The 19,832-nt window shown below is 48.5% G+C and overlaps 4 protein-coding genes; 2 read left to right on the forward strand and 2 right to left on the reverse strand.

Annotated features, from left to right (window-relative positions):
- Positions 1 to 686: 686 nt before the first annotated feature.
- Positions 687 to 1,867, forward strand: GSTUM_00005068001 (uncharacterized protein; the record flags this gene model as incomplete). The annotated part of the gene is made up of 3 exons (XM_002837044.1): positions 687 to 756; positions 784 to 1,092; positions 1,158 to 1,867. The coding sequence occupies 3 exons, from the start codon at positions 687 to 689 to the stop codon at positions 1,865 to 1,867; spliced, it is 1,089 nt and encodes a 362-aa protein (XP_002837090.1).
- A 3,646-nt stretch (positions 1,868 to 5,513) lies between these two features.
- Positions 5,514 to 6,591, forward strand: GSTUM_00005069001 (uncharacterized protein; the record flags this gene model as incomplete). The annotated part of the gene is made up of 4 exons (XM_002837045.1): positions 5,514 to 5,699; positions 5,895 to 5,994; positions 6,111 to 6,310; positions 6,421 to 6,591. 4 exons carry the CDS (start codon positions 5,514 to 5,516, stop codon positions 6,589 to 6,591), a joined length of 657 nt encoding a protein of 218 aa, XP_002837091.1.
- A 7,251-nt stretch (positions 6,592 to 13,842) lies between these two features.
- On the reverse strand, positions 13,843 to 17,170 carry GSTUM_00005070001 (uncharacterized protein). XM_002837046.2 has 5 exons: positions 16,329 to 17,170; positions 16,100 to 16,252; positions 15,420 to 16,040; positions 14,480 to 15,365; positions 13,843 to 14,427 (listed from the first exon to the last, which is right to left on the reverse strand). The coding sequence occupies exons 1-5, from the start codon at positions 16,917 to 16,919 to the stop codon at positions 14,042 to 14,044; spliced, it is 2,637 nt and encodes an 878-aa protein (XP_002837092.1). The 5' UTR covers positions 16,920 to 17,170; the 3' UTR covers positions 13,843 to 14,041.
- Positions 17,171 to 19,814: 2,644 nt separating this feature from the next.
- The window catches only part of GSTUM_00005071001 (uncharacterized protein), a gene marked incomplete at both ends in the record, with an annotated part of 1,149 nt that continues 1,131 nt past the window's right edge, over positions 19,815 to 19,832 (reverse strand). Inside the window, one exon of the mRNA XM_002837047.1 lies at positions 19,815 to 19,832. This exon is cut by the window's right edge and continues 1,131 nt beyond it. Within this exon, the coding sequence (XP_002837093.1) occupies positions 19,815 to 19,832 (18 nt within the window).

Here is a 19,832-nt window from a genome sequence, read left to right on the forward strand (position 1 = left end):
AACCCCCTGCGCTATCTGATCATGCCAGCACTATAAACTTTGACTAGTTACGGTACTGTGCAGCACACTTCACACTTCACAATACTGCCCCCACCTATCCCACCTCGTCCAACTTCCCCCCCTACGGCACTGTAGGTTTATTCCACTGACAAACCCTGCCCTGCCCTGCCCCGCCCTACAAGTACTTGTACCTTACCCTACCTCGCGGTTGTCATCACTCGTGTGCAGCGGGACTTACCGCTGCAAAGCCTCAGGGCGGGCTCCTCGTAATTTACACGTCCCCATTTGTTGAGAGTTCGTCCTCGGCTTATCCGAGTTCGGCAACAGGCGCGGGGGGGGGGTGCTTTTTAGGGGGAGGCTCCATAACTTCTGGAAACTTTAGATGGGCTTCTCTCTGGTTCTGTCATTTGATAAAGTAGACTAGACTATTGGTTGGGGACGGTAAGAAAGGGTGAGCATGCATGCGAATTTATGCCAAGATGTTCCTTTTTTTTTTGTATAATATTATATTACTAAGTGAAAGAAAAAAAAAACCCCCTTATGAGCAAGAAGTACTTAGGTTTTTGGTGTCGGGCACTGTAAATGATACTGTGTTCAATACAGTAATTTGATTGTTTCCTATCAGCCCCCCTTTGCCTATCCTTCACATTATATTGGAGTGGTTACGGTATAAGCTTTATCCTACGATGGCCCCTGCGTTTACCCTTCCGACGCCTCCTCCGGAATTGGAGGAGGTTCCTTTTCAAAGTTTAGATGGTATGTGTGATGGTTAATGACTTATAGTGCCATTTTACGATTCTGGTAACCATGTGGCGGGAGCTGACGTGCGGGTCGTGGTTATGATAGTTCTTGGTCTTCCGGCATTGTACACTAGGCCTCCAATGGATGTCTTGCTTTCTACACTGGATGGACTGGCCCTCGCACCGACTTCATGGGAGGGGCGTGGAGAAGGGGTTGTTGATCCTCCGGGGTTGAGCAAGTGGTTGACAAGTATAATTGCCAGTCCATTGAAGTGGATCGGAAACGATGAGGTCAAGGAGATGGTATGGGAGGCTGCGAGCACGCGGTTGGCGGAGAGGTGTGGGCGATCAGGTATTTTCTCGTTCTCTCCCTCCCTCCCTATTGTAACAGTAATAATCGTTAACAAAGTGCTATAGCCATGCCTTCACAAACAAGAACTTTCCGGATCCCTCTCCCCTCTTCCCAAAAAACTGTCAGCCTTTCCCTCCGTGAACCAACTCTTACAGCAGACAACCTTGGATTAAAAACATGGGCCTCTTCGTACCTCCTATCCAAACGCCTTCCTTTACTAGGCCTTCCGACCTTTTCATCCACCGCGAAAGCTTTAGAACTCGGAGCTGGTACGGGTTTGGTCGGGTTAGCTGCGGCGGCAATCTTTAAAATTCCAGTTCTCCTTACCGACTTGCCAGATATAGTGCCTAATCTACAACACAACGCAAATACAAACTCTGCGTCTGGAACCGTGGTTTCGGTTGCGGTGATGGACTGGAGGGACAGAGTAGATGAGACTGTGTCCGAGGGTGAAAAGTATGACTTGGTTCTTGCGGCGGATCCCCTTTATTCGCCAGAGCATCCGGGACTGCTTGTTGGGATGGTTGGTAAGTGGTTGAAGAAGGGAAGCCATGGCAGGGTCGTGGTTGAGATGCCGTTAAGGGATGGGTATAGCCCTGAGAGGCGCGACTTTAGAGGTAGGATGGAAAGTGTTGGGTTGGAGATCAGAAGCGAAGGGGTTGAGACTGGTGTCGATGACTGGGGAGCTGGAGGCGAGGTTGAATGTTGGTGGAGCGTTTGGGGATGGAACGGGGGCTGTTCCGTCAGGGTGTCGGATGATGGTAGTTTGGATTGACAGGATTTCAGGGTTCCGGGTGCGTTCGGAATTGATGCGGGTATTTGTCAAGGTAAGCATTTTCCATTGCCCGACGGGTTAGACATCATTAGAGTTATTAGAATAGAAGCCATGATAGATGGGATGGGATGAATGAGGCGAATGAATTGAATTTCTCGGGGATTGTTTCTACAGCGTTTAATGAGCCGTGATGTCATCACCGACAGGAATCCTGCATAGCCTTGCTGTTACTGTTGACATTGCCACGGTATGGGGCTCCTTCACCCCGTAACCTATCGTACGGTAGGGATAGTCTACCGTGCAACAGAGAAACAACCACACGCCTTATCAAGCCTCAATTGCATCTTAAATTTACTCGAGTACAGTACAATGCCAATGTGATGAGCCACACCTGGGAGGGCACGCCCGAAGCCTTTCACCTCCTTCCTTCCTTGCTTCCCACGTGGAAGCATTCCCCGGCAAAGTTTGGGGCTTGGGACCGTTTTCCAGTTCTGCATGATTCCGAAGAGGTACCCATCCTTCAAAGTGAGATTAGCAACCGCTCCCGAGTACCGGTGGTACTATACTGGAGTACAGTAATGGTGGTGGAGTTCTGCGAGTGAGCTGGACTGAATTTACTTGATAGGGTGCCCAGAACGATAGGTACTGTAGCGAGAACCATCGCCTCCCTCTGGTGGGTTGGTGTTTTTCATTCAGGCTGGCTGGGTACGGTGTCAGATGTCTCCTTCGGGGGGGGGGCCTGGTTCTCGCTAACCCATCGTTCCCAGGACCATGTCAAGTCCTGGAGTCCCGTAGCCTATACTGGTAATTTTTCTGGCGTTTGCGAACAATTGCGTACTACCAAAACCTTGATCCTCCGGCCATTTTTCTCCCCATATGCAGTCGCAGCCGTGTTCATAAAATTCAGAAAGTTGCGACATGGTGAGGGACCTCTGTAGTAGTCTGTACAGTAGTCTAGTCGCGGGAACATCCAGACATTCATCCAAGCTCTGGAATAGTATGTTAATAAGCCAAGCATTGTCTCTTATACAAGTTAATCAATAAGCCCTTGGCAATTGCCCATTAACTGTTTGTGCCAAGAAAGTTATCAGTAATCAACATGTCCCGGACATTCCTTGACTTCAACCTACTGTACTCGAGTACTTTTAAACCACAGAGCCTGGGATATTTTGATTTTATCTCTATTAATGGTGGAGGATCGCCTACTTTGTCATCTGATAGAGCCATTAATTCTCAGGGAGTAGTTGTTGAAAATACTTTGGGGGATTGAAGTTGGGGTATATTTTCTTGGCAAAGTATCATACTCCAGCTACAGTACCGCACGGAGCGTGTACAGAGGTCCTTCACCACTAAGAAACTCGATTAAACGGTCCTTATGCTGGGACGTTGGGCTTGCCTCTCTTGGTAAGGTCTAGTCTTTTTTTCTTTTCTTTTTTTTTTTGTCTCCGAGAGGGGGAAACTTTGGACCACCTAGCACAAGGATCGTTTCTTCGAGTTCCTGGGTAGGGGAATCCTACCGTACGGGCAAAAAGACCACAAAAGTGCCTATATTGTACGAGTACAGTACCAATTCGTGACCCACACCCGAGCACTCGCAAGGCGCATACGACAGATAACCATCTCTAATATCATTGAGTGACGGTCGGAAAATTGGGGGAAACGTGGTGGTGATAGGTTGCATCCACTCATGACGTCTCATTGCATTTCAAAAAGGAATATGGGGTGCCAACGAGGACGCCCCCAATATCGGAAGGCATGGAAAAGCATTCTTTGGACACTTTCTTTCCGTGGAATGGTGCGGGGAACCCCTGTGAAAATCTTTTTCTCCTCACCTTCTATAATTGTTCCTTTTTCTTTTTCTTTTCCTTCCTTATTCATTGGAGCAGATGGGGTGGGAAATCACCTGATTAAGGATATCCTGGACTTTTGGCAAAGCCAATAGAGTGGGGAATATGGTTGCGGTTCTGTGGCTCTCATGGCGTTTATTGGAAGAAAGAGAATTGCCTGTTATCGCTAGCTCTGTGGATTTATTCGTGGGCTACAAGAAAATCCGTAGCAGGCACCCGACTCGAGTAAGATACCTCAAAACAACCCCAATCCAAAGCGAATAAAGATTTAATGATAAAGAATATGAAAAACATCGAGCGATACCCGGTCGGCTGTTCCATCCATGATTCCATGTTGAGTATTCTTGCGGAAGGGATATTTCCCGCCCATACAGGGGAATTAACCTTGTGAGTAGCAATGAGATAAATATTCTTTTTTATCAACTGCCTTCCCCCTTGTTCTTCCACAAAGCTGAGTCGAGCTTCCAGTCTGTTTGAATCCTACGCCTGTTTGGGGCAGGGTAATTGGCCGGTAGCATTGCTGCTTCCAAGTTATTTTCAGGGATTGCAGTGGTTATGCCTTATTGCCAGTTGCTGTCATCTGGGAGATCGGTTTACGATGCAGCTCCATGAGAACTAAGCACGCCTCCGCACTGTACGATACTCGATTTGTGCTTATTGCGCAAAACGAGTTCGTGATGGGGGGAAAATCTTTGCATAACTCTACTCGAGCACAAGCTAACTGTTGTCTATAACCCAGTTGTCTTTCCTGGTTGGTGCTCGCTCCTTGCGGTGGGGATTCGAAAGTGGTGCCTGAGATGCCTCTTTGGGGCATTTTGATCTGTCAGGAAGCTGGCGGCGTTCTCCAGAGACGCACACCAGAACCTGACAGATAGCTGCCGCACATAGTCTAGCGAATGGCTACATACCAAGTTGTCCGTTGAGGGCACTTCACATCCTCAAGTACTCGTACTTGTATTCGAGTATTCGAGCGCAGTACGCTAACCGATGTGTCGGCCTTCTTTTGTGGGTTTTGCGGGGTTGTTGTCGCCCTTGTGAAAAAGGGTAGTGTATTATGTCAGCCTTGTGGGAATATCACCACACACGACTTTCGCTGGGATCGGTACCGGTATTGTATGAAGGGCATACCGGCATGGCATGTCTACTCGGAGGGTAGCTGGGGGAGCAAGAGTCCACACTGGGGGGACCTGTTTATGGTCTTCAGCTACCCCTTTGAGGCACTTTGGGGTACTTGTACCATTCGCCCATGAGTTGAGTGAGCTTTGATTGGCGAATTGGGGGACGAACGCGACGCGACGCGCAATGCTACAGTACATAAATCTTCGTTGCAAAGAGCGGGGTTACCGGTAGAATAACAGCGCACCGTGACGGTTGCACTGCTTTTTTAATCTTTCTTCCGTTCTCCATCAACCATATACTTTTCAAGGCGGGCGGGCAAGCGAGCGTGATTCCTCTTTCCCCCTTTCTCCATCAGCCATATATCATTTTCGAGGCGGGCAGGCAAGCAAGCATCATTTCTGTTTTCCCCTCCCTTCCGACTCCAAATTTTTCCCCATACCGGCCGTGCTGCTTGAAGAGGAAAAATAAATAAAAGTACTTAAAAAGGTACCAAGATGTACCTATTTGGTGCGGGGTACAAGCCAATGCCACTTCATCAACAACCCATATAACTGAACATCCAACCCCCTCACTTCGAGAGCCTGCGTTCTGAGAGCTCCTTGACCACACACGCATCACCTCTAGACAAATCAAATTAACTTGCTTGTGGACCACGTTTCTCCTCGGCTCTTTACTGACGAATGGGCACCCTCCGGAAATTACTCGAGAAACACGGCAAGAGGAAAGCCATTGTTGGTTTGACAGCATGGGATTACCCTAGCGGTCTTTTGGCCCAACGTGCAGGTGGGATTGATATGGTCCTCGTGAGCGACTCTCTGGGGAAGATCGTATTGGGACTTCCCGGGTCAATTGGGTTGAGTTTGGACGTGAGTGCACCCGTTCGGAGGCTTCTTCATAATTATCATCATTAGGTTTTGCTCGTTGTTATTACCTCTTGTCACTTGATTTTATCCCTTTTTTCCATCTTGGTCCCCGCAAACCATCTGTATCTTCATCGCCACCATCATGCTTCATCATCCTCGTCATGTCTCCGGGGTCTAATTGTTAGGGCACGGGCGCAGGATATGATTCATCATGCTAAAGCAGTTGCCCGCGCTGTCAAAACCCCATTCTTGCTGGCTGATTTACCAATGGGAAGTTATGAGATATCACCGGAACAAGGTCCTTACTTTCTCACTCATTCATTCCTCTCTCTCTCTCTCTCTTTCTCTCTCTCTACCCACGTCGGGGAGAAGCGTAAGCTAGAGCTAGTGCTGATCATGTTGTCGAAACTACAGCCCTGACGTCCGCCATCCGCATGATCAAAGAAGCGCCTGGGGTATCGGGGGTAAAGCTCGAGGGCGGTAAAGAAATAATTCCACAGGTTTCCAAGATCACCTCTGCCGGCATCCCGGTGTTTTGTCAGGTGGGCATAACACCGCAGCGAACGATCCAGACGGCGAATGATGAGGAGGGCACGGGGAGGAGTGAAGTGAGCGTTAGTACTCCCAGTGTTCACCTGGTATCGACGGAGAAGGGGTGCTTGTGGACGGAGCTCGCATGAGCTTTGGTTGGGTTTGGTTCATTTTTTCTGAGGAAATTTACCAGGCTAGTGAGATATTCGACGATGCGATATGCCTTCAGAATGCTGGCGCTGTGGGCATCATGTTGACTGCTGTGTCGCAAGAAGCAGCGAAGCTGATGAGGGATCATCTGACGGTTCCCACTATTGGTATAGGGTATGGCCTTTTCGCTTTTGGGGCTGTTTGTAAGGTTTGAGTAGGGCTTGTTTGACGATTGAATGGTCCAGTTCCGGTAAACTCTGTGACGGGCAGATGGTATTCCAATCTGAGATTTTAGGTTATCAAGATCCTTGTGTTCCCCAGTGCGTTGTGCCCCCGGTCATCTGAGCCTTTGAGCACCTCTGACGTCCGTGATAGATGGCATAGTCAATTCGAGTCAATTGGAGCAAAGTCGCTCACCGCGATCCGTAACTACGTGAAGGAGGTTGGCGAGGGGGAATTCCCGGGCGATGAATTGGTACATCTCTTACACCTACCTCCATCCTGAAATTACATCATATCGCAAGCCTTCTCTCTTTTATCCTCCCCGCCCTACCGTTACGTTTTGTGGGAGGGAAAGAAAGGTTGGCTAATTGGGATTGGCCGGGTCGGGATTGTGACTGGGCTTTGTTGCGTGCGCGCCGAACTAGACCCATCATTTGTTCACTGGGCAGAACCTGGACAATTTGGAGCTGGACAACTTAGTTGTGGATTGAGGTGGCTTTCTCTCTATCTTGAGTTATACTTTGTTTGTTTTAGAGTTTTTTGTCTCTCTTCCCGGGGTGACTGCGAGGAATCAGCGGATGGAGATAGGCGCATTGACGAAGCCATGACGAGTTGAGGGGTAGGAGGGGTGATGGAAGACATTTGGGGGTTTCAGGATCTCTTTATTTTTTCCCCCAGGATAAGGCGTTTTACCCTTTTTTTTCTTTCCTTTTTTTTTCCTTTTCTTTCAACTTTCCCCCTCTCCTGATGGTTTCACGAAACAATCCAATCCAAACGATGTTAGATCACTCACAGATGATATCATACCGCACCATGGGTTCATGCGTGCATGTACTAAAACTCACGGCCTAGCGATCTGGAAGGCACAGTACGGTATCGATAAAAGTGCCACCAAAGGTCAAAAGTGCGGGCGGCTGAGGCTCTTGCATTGCGACGTTTGGGAATGGAACGTTAGGAATGAAGGAATGTTGCCCTGAAGGTTATCGACACTAGCGTATCACCAATTGCTCTAATCTACTGCATTTGGTACGATACACGTTGCTCCTCCGCCGTGCCGTCTACTATGTGACGCTGTATGGTATCAAAACATGGCTTGTCCAGGTCCCCATCTTTTGCTTCGTGGGAGTTCTGATCCTGGGTTAGGGTTATTCATGCCCACATGACAGGATTGGCCAGTGCCCCAGCCTCGTTTTGCCCTGTTGTGTTGCATAGCGCGCTCTGCTCGGAAACGGATCGATGATGGATCGGTGGGATAGACTACTCGAGTATCGTATCGTACAAATATGTTAGGTGCAAGTTGAAAGAAGGACTGAGCGGCCGGTTGTTTGAGTGCTGTTTAAGCCTAGTTTATCTACGGTGCTCAAAGTGTACTCGAGTCACGTCCCTGATTGCTTACATGATAGGTTAACGGTGCGGCTGAGGTCATAAATTATCATGTCGTAGTCTGTCTCTCTTCTCCCTTCCCCTTTTGTACAGTGGGCTGAGAATACCCTTTCCACCTCTGTAATGTAATGATGTATTGTACTCGAGTAAGCTTGTATCTGGTTAGGTTGGTTGGCTGGAAGTTTTTTGTCTGTTGGAGACGGAGGAGTGAGAGCGGGGGGAGGGGTTGGATGTCGGGCGTGCGCAGTTAAGGTTTTGGCAGGGAGGGCGACAGGATCTGGGAACATGGCGGATCACTCGTCATGGAGAGGGTGGGGCGTGTGTGGGTCAGGGTTTCTTCTGCTTGTGGTAGTTGGGGGGGGAGTGATGAGGCTTCTTTTTGCGAAGAATTATGATAGCATGTAACTTAATTCGCTACTCGAGTGCTTATCATAATTTATCTTATTATCTGATTACAGATCTAATCAGATCGTTTCCTTTATTTTTATATCCGCGACAACGAAGGAATTACGATGCGATGTATCTCTCGCAAGCCGGGTGAAATTGAGAGAAGCAAGCAAAGGAGGATGTGAGCAGAAAAACAGGATTAACAGAGATTTCGGACCCGAGAAGAAGAAAAAAACACCAACTCGGGCAGGCCGGCGGGGGATGACAAGGGACGAACTCTATGGGGGGGCTGCACGAGTGGTGCTTCACGATCGCAGCACCTACCCATCCCAGAAGAGAGCGGACGGGACAGGCAGGTAGAAATAAACGAGCGCGGTGGTGGTGGTGGGGAATCTCGAGGTTTTTGAAATTCTTGAAGACTCTCCATTCTTCTCACCATCGTAATGATTTTCTGAAGTACCATACCTATTGCTCCAAGGAACGGGTGTACGTACACTCCTGAGCTCGGTCAAGTTTGGTTTGCCATCGGAACCCACTCTGGGCGGTTATATGGGTGAATGAATGAGGTGGTGTGTGGTATATATACAGTACAGTACCTGTTCTAATCGTCGCGGTTTACCGGGAGCGCTCCGGGGGGGAGGGGGTCCGCCCGATCCGATCCTGTGTGACTGTGTCCCCCTGCCGGATATATCAAAATTGTCAGGAGATGAAGGGGGGAAGTTTTGTCCAGCTGAATCATATCTCGTGCCCGACTGCGAACCGACAGGTTTGTTGGTTCCTTTATCTATCCGGGTCTCAAGAGCTCTAGGGGACCTACGCTACTGTACTTCTTCTGGGGGGGTGTGTGTGTGGGTGCATCCATAGGGTAAAGTTATGTCTGTCTGTAGATATTACCTATACGGAAGAACCTTTTAGTTTGGGTCGTGTCCTACGGGACCTGAGGAGTGGTGTTGACCACTTTAGCGCCGACAAAGGTGAACGTTGGGTCATGGGTTATCACTCGGGGATGGTTCCGGGTATATGATACAGTACGGTGCTCGGTGGGGTGGATTGGAACTCTCCGAGTCGTGGTTTTTCCAGGAGTTTGTGAAGGTATTGGGTTGCTGCGAAGAAGAGGGCTGGTGGTTGGGAGGTATACTTGCACGATACATGTGGAATTTGAAGAGGGTGTGTGATGCAGAACTCGGTGAGTTGTGTGGGAAAGAGGGAAAAAAAAAGCGTTTTTCGACCTCTTGGTGCAGCTATTGATAGATAATCTGTTATCCCGACCGGGCCGATAGATAGCGATGTTGCTCTTGGAGTTTCGGGTTAACCTAATGATAGTTTCGATGGTTGGGTGCTTTTCTGATGTGTGACTGTTGGTGGGGGGCAATTTTGGTTGTTTTCTCGCTATCATACTTGCGGGATAGATAGGTGAATGGGTTCCCTGTAATATATTTGTGTTTGGAGAAAGCTTAATGTTGGGGATGTCACAGAACTGTCGTAGTGTTTAGTCTGCATTGCCCCAGCACAAGTGGGTTGAGGGGCAAGGGCTGGTTCTGGGATTCCCTGCAGGGTGGATTGTAGAGAGCTCTTCACACACCTTTTTCCTGTTGGAGTTATCATACTTGGAGGGTCCATGGCGGAGTTGTCGTTATTTACGGAGAGGTTTTTCTCCGGATGTCTTCTCCTGTACGTCTCGTTATGGGAGTATCATACCCATGGGAAGGGAGGACATACATGGGGAAGGCAAAGCGATAATTTGTGGTGACCCTGGAAGGATCGGGGTGTTTTTATATATTAATAATAATTATTGTCTACCGTTTGTTTTTTCAAAAGAAAAATGTCGAGAAGGGGGAACGGAGTATATAAACCACAACCTTTCCTATAGATATTCTATAATGGTCAGGACTTATCCTATCCCCCTTTCTATATACACAGCTGAGCTATTCATTAGTATTTCGGGATAGCTATTCCATGGATGGGATAGGGTGTTTTACATCGGGCTTAACATAGATATCCAGCACGATCCTGTAAATCTCCCTCTCCCCGTGCAGAAGTTTTTTTTTTTTTTTTCACCCCCTACAAATAATATCTTCCATGGGTTTTTTTTTTTTTTTTTCCCCTTGAGAATCGCATTCAATTACTATGCCAATTGCAAAGCATTTTTCTTTCTTTCTCAGAACATGTATGTTTTCACCCAACCCCCCACACTATCCTATAGTAGAAATTTCGCTCGCGCTCCTCAGCGCATGTAGTATCATACCACATAAAAATTTCCGAAGCTGAGTGTGCGATAAGTTGGCTCGAAACTGCAAACATTCTGACATGCAGTCACGAATTTTCACTCGGTCGTCGGTACCCTCCCCTCGTTAGCCGAAGCAGTATCGTATGGTACCGTGTAACAATAGGGGAAGCAAGGGGGGGGGGGAAACCCCATAATATTATTATATAAATAATCCAGGTGAGCTCAATTTCTTCTTTCTCAAAACCTCTCCGATCACTACTTCCTATCACCTTTTCAGCAGAATTCAATATTGAAATCACCCACCAATGTTCTGCGCCTTATGAAGGGGGGGGGGGGTCCGGGGAAATGGTAGTGAATCCTAAACATCATGCCCCTCCCCTCCCTCCCTCCCTACCCCGGATACTTTGCTGAAAACTCCCCAACCACAGACTCGCAGTTGCTGGAAATTGCCGTTTTTTATTCAGGCGAATGATTTATATGGTGGAGATTGCAATGAACAGACTCGACCAATCCGGCAAAAAAGATGACCGCCCCGTTCAATTCACCACCATATCAATACAAGTACGATATTGAAAAAAAATACCAGTGACGGTTTACATCTCAATCCCCGGCTGAAGAACTAAATCCCAAGGCAAACCTTCCTCCCCCCCCTGTAAAGTACCAGGACAAAACATTTCGCTGGGCCTCTGGTTTTACACCAAATTTAGCCAAAAATGGACATTTTCAAACAGACAATTCTCCATGCTACCCCGACGAAAACACTAAATATTTCCACCAGCTACATAACTACCATGTATTTAAACCTAGAGAAGTAGAGCTGCAGGGGATCAAAGTCGCGTTCATAGTTTACAATTCTGCTGACTTCTGTGAAAGTGACCTAACATTTTGTATGGGGACACCATACAAAAAGCACATGGCAACCGATACTTCGGATTCAAACAATATTTCCTCCACTTCATCACCGTAATTAAACGTTCTGCAATATCCTCCATGTTGTCTACAGGCTTACTGATGTGCAGCCAAACTTTGATAGATTCTCTTAGGCATTGTGCTGTGAGAGAGGGTGGTGAAGGTATCAGCTTTTGGTGTAAAAAAGGCAAGTTTTGTCCTAGTATGATACTATATATATACAGACAAAATGTTCCACAATCTAGCTTGGAGTAAGCGGTTGCACATGTTCCCATTCCAAAAAAAGACATATTATAAAACGTGAGAAAAACTGGCCGACGGAGTATACATGACCGCCTAGAAAATATATCGGGAGGGATTGGGAGCAAAATGCGTCCAATATGGTAGGTTCCTTTTCGGCCCATTTCTCAAATATACATGGCATGTTTCGTGGCCGGTATGGGAAATCATCATGTCCCGAGACTTGATATTGTTTCCGTGAGGTTTTATGAAAATTCCCCCTCTCAGGTACAGTACAGCACATGTTTGAGCAGCTGGGTTCCTTTCTTTCCAGCCGTAGCGGAAAGGCTTCTTTTCTCACAGAAACCCAAGTGGGCGGGGCGCGGGGGGGGGGTTAGTGTGGATCACTCGTTCCGCCGTTTGGTTTCACATACTTGTATCATACTCAATTTTGATTGAACACAAGAGCTGAGATACGAAGTCCAGTAGTGTTTCTTCTATCCTGGACAGCGAATTGTTGCCTTTTTTTTGAGATATCAGGTGTTTGTTCGCCCACGGCGTGATGGTGTTTCCATGTTTCGCTCTGAGCAAGACCTTTCGAGGAAAAATAAAAAGAATAAAAAGAAGAGAAGGCAAGTCTTCCTTCCTTCTTGCTGAAACAAGTTCCGTTGTATATGTTATGAATACCGTAGCCACCTTTCGTCGTTCATGCCTAATCACACCTCAAGGCAAAAGCCACCATCAATCGAATATACGGGATTCACAATCCCAATCTTAAAAAGCCAAATGCGGTCCCAAATCCAACTTCTCAGGGAGCCACACCATATTTGCACCATACTGGTAACCATCCACTCTGCCATCTACCCATGACCACGCTTTCTCTCCCACCAGAACGGAACAAGAAATTCCGCCCACTGCAGAGTTCTCCGAATCTTCCATCCGCTCGGGAATCCCCAGTACACAAAGCAAACCCACGGGGCGTTTTACCTACCAACCAGCACGAGAAAAAAAAAAGGGAATCTCCGAGAAAAGTGCGTTGATGCGACTGTATCCCCCCACCGTAAGAACTGGGATAATTGAGAGATCTTAGTGGGAGGTTTGAGTTGCCTCGCCCAATAAGGAAGGACTATTGTATCACTCTTTTTATCCCTCTCAAATAGGCTCTGTGTTTCTTAGAGCCATTCCTATTGCTTCCAGCTCTCACGGCGCTTCTGCCCGTGTTAATAGTGGGGGGAAGGGAATATGTAACGCGTTGAGTACAAATCGACCTGTTCCATCCCATCCCATATTTCTCAAGACTTGCAAGCTTATCCCCTACCTAGCTCGATCCTCCTGTGCGTGCCGGGTTAAGAAAAAAATTCCAGCGATGCGACTGACCACAACACCGCTACTAACTACCCTCTAGAAAAAACAATCCTCTAATCACAAAAGATCACTCGTAATAAATCCCACAGCAGCATCATACTGTATATCCTAACTACTACCCCCCCCCCATCCGCACCCCACACGCAGCTCAAAAAAGCGCGGCACCCGGACGGACAGGTAAGGTGAGCAAAGAGGAAGAAAGTTTTTTTAAAAAATGAGCACAAGTTACCAAAGTAATTGGATTCATTTTTTCCATTTTTTTCCTTTTGCGGATAACGAACGCTGGCTCTACTAAGTACAGCGCGGCACCACAGAGCAGCTCCGGCCAGAGTGCATGAGCGGGTATGATAGGTGTGGAGGTAGTGCTGGGCACGGAACTCACATGAACGTATCATACGAACCGATTCATCACGCCGGATGTGCTGTGCAAATTCGCAGAGATGTTATTTCGCCCCAGCGCTATTCGTCAGCCGACCGGGCGCTACGAGTGGTGGTAAGGATAAGGGAGAGGTTTAACCTTTATTGTATCATACGGCGCTGTGCGATCCCAAGAGGTGGTGGACTGTAGGGTAAGGTTTTCGGATGCTTGCTATGTGATATATATACCATCGCGATCTGTACTGTGCATATGCGCCGAGGGTGGCAGCGGGTTGCGGCTATGATGATGTTATGATATGATGCGGTGAAAACTAGAGTAACTTGAACCATGGGCATATTTCATATCTAACCTGGCGTGACCAACAGCTGTAGCAATAGGAATGAAATGGAAGAATCCAATTAGACTTGACAAGGGCTAACACATTTATACAGTACATCGTGTCACGCCGACTTGACCTGATGTCTCCAGGCCTGACCCCCGCCCCCTCTCGCTCATGTCGCAACCACAAAACCAAAATGAAAAGCAAAGACTGGACCCTTAAATTTCCTATCGTACACCTACCCAACAACGTCCCTAATGTGGCACACCCCACTGTCCAAATCCTTCTCCTCCCATACCCTGCACCCCACCACCGTCACCCCCCACTCCCTCACCCACTCCCTCTCCTCCGCCTTGCCCCTGTCCCTGTTGCCCCTGTTGTTGCTGCCTCCTAGCAATCTGCTGCTGGCGCTGCTGGCGATAATACACCAATATTGCCACGGCCGCCGTAAGAGCGAGTATAATCACACTCTCGACTAGATCCCCCTCATATTCCGTGTCGTAGTACTCGTCGCCAGGAATGTCCCCATCCGGCGTTGTCGCGGCGTAAATGTCGTCTGGATCTGCGTATTCGTCTGGCGCCGCTTCGTACCATTGCTTGAAGAATTCTCGGAGGGTGAGGGATTTTTTTGGTTTTGGGTCTGTTGCACAATTAGCTACTGCTGGGGAAACTGGAAAGGAGGGGGGCAGTACCCGGGTCGGCGCCAATGGCATTTATATTGCCGCCGGTGATAGTGTTCCAGAAACTGCGCAGGCGGAGTTTGAAGAGACTTAGAGTTACGGGGAGATATGCTTCGCTGTTTGTCTCGAGAGCAAGATCGTAGTAGCGCTTTGCAAGATGAAAGTCTTGCTCCACGCCTATACCGTTCTCGTGCATCCAGCCGAGATTCCAGAGCGCTTGTGCCGAAGCTTGGAGTTCACTGGCGGCGGTGTAACAACTTGCAGCCTTCGTTGCATCCTGCTCCGTGCCGACACCGCTAAGGTAGTAGTCTCCCATCTTGACCAGGGAATCGGTATTGGATTGCTTGGCGGATCGGGTCCAGTATATGAGAGCCAATTCTTGATTCCTTGGGTCTTTGGGCTTGGGGTTGAGAAGGGACTTCAGGTCCAGCTTCGACTTTTCCTGGTCAAGTAGGAATGCGACGTTTGCCTGTCCGGCTTCGTAACCCTGCTCAGCAGCCATCATGTACCCGATTATAGCACTCTCCTTATCCCCGCCGGCATACGCCTTATTGGCCCAGGCTAACGGGCTATGAAGTGGTTCGACCCTCTCCGTAACAATCTTGTAGTAGGCCGTCGCCAGCGTGCAGGAACGCTCTTTCCCGAGTCCAGAGTTGTAAATCTCGGCAAGGAAGTAGTAAGCCTCGAGAGTTCCATGACGTGCTGCAAGTTCGAAGAAGCGCTTGGCAGTGTCGATGTCATTCTGCTCCAGGAAGATCTTGCCCAAATTAATCTGGCCCTGAGGCAGATCCTGTTCGGTGGCAGTCTGGAAGAATTCAGCCGCCTTCAAACGATCCACTTTGACACCATACCCATGGAGGTACATGAATCCGAGGCCGTTTTGCGAACTTGCATCCCCCTAAATCTCAATTAGCCCCAAGCATATAACAAAAACTTTCCACGAGAGCCCAACATTCTCAATTCCAAGTTCAAACCACTTTACCGCTTGGGCGTAGTTCTTGGCAACCCCCTCGCCCCTCAAATGCATTTTCCCAAGATATCCTGCAGCCCTGCCGGCAAGCTTCTCCAAGCCCGGAGGTCCCCCAGAGATAATCTTCCCTTCCCTAGACCAATATTGCCTGGCAACATTCGTAAAATAGGTCTTGGCCTTTCTAAGGTCCCTGGGGAGATTCCTAGATCCATCATAATAAAGTTTCGCAAGACTAAAAGTGGCGGATAGATCCCCCTTGCGGGCCATAAGGTCCAAGTATTCCAGGATGTCATCCAAATCCTTGGCAGAGTCGGTCGTGGTTCCACGTCGCATAGCATTCATCCCGGACGACACCACCGAAGCACCCTCCCCGTATACACCGCCCTCGTCATCTGCGAGCCTATAGCTATGCCTGATTAACGCATGACCTCCGGGTGGGCCGGAGCGCCAATAGTCCATCGCTTTGTCGGCAACCCGCTTGTAGTAGAAAGCGGCCTCTTCGCATCGACGAGGGGTGCCGATTCCGGTATGATGGCGGAACGCAGCGGTCATCTCGGATCGAGTCTCGCCGTTGAGAGCCGCAAATGTATGATACAGTAAGGCCTACAACCCTGTCAGCACTCCACACCCCGCCCAATCTCGAGATCCCCTGGAAAACCGACCTTTGACTGATCCCTCTCCACCGCACCCCCGACACCCGTAGCGTACATGAATCCAACCATACTCTGCGCCGTCGAATTCCCAGTAAGGTCCGCCAGCTGCTTGTACTTTTCAAATGCCACAGGGTAATTCCTCGGATACGACCAATTCCCATACTGCCCCCCTGTAAATTAGCCTACCCACCCAGCACCTCCGAGAAATGGCCAAACGAAGGGAAACAAGGGAACCTACAAAATTCATCTGCGCTAGCAAATAAATCGCATCAGGACTTCTCAACACCCTCCCAGCAGTCTCAAGCTTCTCCACCGCTGCGGCCAGCTTCCTCCCCAAAACTGCGACCTTCCTCCCGCCGTCCATCGGCTCCTCCAGCGTCGAAGGAGTATACAATAACAAAACCTTAGCCGCCCGTTTAACATAACCCGCGAGTGATCCCAACAAACCATCCGTTCCTTCCCCCTCCGCCTGCCCTCTTCCCCCTCCACCTTCCCGTGCAGTATGTGTGGACCGCGAGGGGTTCGGATCAAGGGTTCGTAGGATCGCAAGTGCCTCGTTTACCAGCGCTGCCGCGGCTTGTTTCGATGGCTCATTAGCATCACCATTATCGCCACCGGTGGTGGTGGTGGTACCATCTTCGGGGGGTTTTGCGTTGAGTCGATTGTTCGGTAATCGTTCTTGGGGGGTTTGTTGATTTTGCAAAATTATCGACGATTCCAAGTCCCCTTGCGCTTTGGGAAGCGATGCTGCACCCGCTGCCGCTGCTGCGACGTTTCCAGCTAGCAGAGACACAGCTCCTCCGAGGGTGACTAGACGGTTAAGCTTCATGGTAGCAAACCAAGAGCCGGTATCCTCCCTCCAAAGAAAGTAGAACTAAAAGGAAATAAATAAATAGAGTACTGGAAAGGGAAAATGAAGAGAGAAAAAATATAGGAAGAACCCCTAGAGAAGTCAATCTCTCTATCGAGATAATGGTAGTGAGGTCATGAACGGTATTGCCTTTGTTGGCTTGCGCGTGGGGCAGGGGAGGGAAGGGGGTGCAAAAAATAGAAAAACGAAAATAAAAACGCTGAGTTGAGGGTTACGTGGAAGATAGAGTTGTCGTGTGTTGCATCACAGGGTAAATCTGGGGATGGGTGGAGAACAAGCTGGGCTGCGGGATGATATGATTTATACCTGTAGAGGCTCTTTTCTCCTTTCCTCCCTTCTTTCTTCGTTCGCTCTAGATATCGAACGACCGAATTGCTCATAATGGATTACCGGCCTTTATCCTTATCGATACAATTCTACTTATATTGTAGTGCTCGTCGTTTTCCCCCACAAAAAAAGATAACATTGGAGTCTTTTCTCGTTTGTGCTCACAAAGCACTGGTGAAGTTGAGATATCAACGAAACCAGCGAATTTATCAAACATCGGAGACTACAGATCAGTCCGTAGTGTTTAAATACCATACTCGGGATCATATTTCTCGAACTTTTAAGGGCACCTGAGAGGCATGATAACGAATTTCGTTGTCAAAATCTTGCATCGGCTTCAGGTCTCGAAGTTATTAAGCTCAAAGGACCGGCAGGTCTGAGATATTAACGGAACAAGGGAACAAACATATCAAGAAAATCCTGCGGTTATATACTGGTTTGCAGCGTCCTGATTGCTCAGGAACCCGCTTCCTAATATTCCAGGCTTTTCGAGGGGGTGATGGGTTTCGCTGTCAAAGTCGCTTTTCCGGTTACTCGGGTTGTCCGGGCCCTCAAGCTCCAAATTAGGGGGATACCGTGGTCAGGTCCATTTGCTATCTGTCTGCTGTGAGAATCCGTCACGGATACGGGTATTCGTCAAAACGCGGTCAGTGGTTGCGCTGACCCTTCATGCTGGGATAGCATCAGGGGCGCGAGGGTATTCCTCCGCAATGGAACAAAGCCCAGCAGTACAAGCAAAACCAGCCATTTATCCTATTACCAACAAACCAAACGGTTTGCGGATAGATTGAGAAGAAACTACTTTTAGAGAGTTATACCGATTCGGTTAAAATAATATCGGAATAGGTGGCAGGAAACTGAATCATCGTGATGGGTGTATCATACCAGTCATACCTTTAAGAGTACTGTACTCTAAGGTATAAACTAAATCCCGGGCCCAATTTTCAACGAAAACCACCCCTCGGAACAAGGACTCAACAATGCTAGTAGCAGAGCCACCTTTAAGATGTATGGGTTTGGTTATTGAAACTCATAATGCCGTATCCTACCGGCACCTACCCCCAAGCTCAAGATGGCCAAAATTTACTTGATCCTGATTAGTAATTTTCTCTATTGAGGACTGACTGAGAGCACTCTCACCTTGGGAAAAATTGTGTTGCATAAGCTATGATCGATTCAGCTTGCAATCCAATTTTCATTTAGGAATACCGTAAATTTACAGCATCCAAAAGGTCCCGATCGCCAGCCATCCAAGTTAGACATATCATACCAACACATATATCAAATCACCAGGTCACCGACAGCACAAAGTCATAAAGATTAAATATATGTATATATTGAATAAAGCACAATCCCTTCCCTAATGTTTTGTGCAACGCTTAAACCGGTATGCGAGCCTGCGGAGCTGGCTTACTGGATTAAAGGATAAACCTTACAATCCATATTTCACCATGCCTTTCAATTAGATTAATTCCTCAATTTATTCGCAGGCACCAGGTTTGATGTGGCTCCTATGTAGGTCGGGTCGCCAAGGGATATTATGTGAAGACTTTCCGGACAATGACTGCAGCACAGCACACGACAGTACTGTACAGTACCCGAACAGAAGAAGATGGACATACTGAGACGTTGGAACCCCCGCCCACGCGAGAGAGGAAAACACCGCAAATTCGGAGACAAAACAAGGTAAATAAGCTATCATACACACAGCACCTCACCAGGAGAGGAGCCACAGTGTCCCGTCGCAGCACCTCTATCATCTACCGGTACTCGAGTTTTCACGATGCTCTACCGCGTGTAGCACTGCGCACCGTAATCTTCAGTTGCTTTTGTTCTAGTCTAGCCTAAACATCAGTACCGGCACCCCCCCGTAATGCCAATTCGCTGGTAAAACATTGTTCGAGGCTACCCCGGTAAGGTGTTGGTTGAGGGGACCATTCTCCCATTGCACTGGCACTGGCACAGAGGGGTCTGCGAATTCGGGACAGAGGGACCTATCAAATCCCACAAGTGCCATACCATACCATACCATGCTATCTCTGTCGGGTATGGTAATGGTAGATTAAGAGCAAAGTACGGTGCGTAGACGGCCTATGGGACGCGTACCCGCACTGTACTATACGGTCGGTATTGATTGATCATGTATTCAAGCTTGCTCTTCTCCAGTAACAACGCCCCCCTCGGTGCCTTACGAGATGAGTCCCCCTCCGCAGTATCCCGGACCCCGTCAAACTTCAATGCAAGCTGATTCAATCCACCTAGCAGCAAGTTCGCCCTAATGTATCAATCAATACGGCTTGAACCTCTCGTTCTCCCTCCTCCTCTCCCTCCTCCTCTCCCTCCTCCTCTCCTTCCCTTCCGACACACCCTCCCCTCCACCCGTTTTCTCCCTCCAAACTTTGACAAGCCCATCCTCACCACCGGTGAAGACCGTCTCGGACTACCACCCATCATCAGTACCCTTCTCCCTCCTTCACCCTCTTCCCCACAAACCAGGGGATGAAAGAAAGAAAACCTACATCCTCATCAACCTAGAATGCTCTC

The sequence above is a fragment of the Tuber melanosporum genome (genome assembly GCF_000151645.1).
Source record: "Tuber melanosporum whole genome shotgun sequence assembly, scaffold_17, strain Mel28".
NCBI lineage: Eukaryota > Fungi > Ascomycota > Pezizomycetes > Pezizales > Tuberaceae > Tuber > Tuber melanosporum.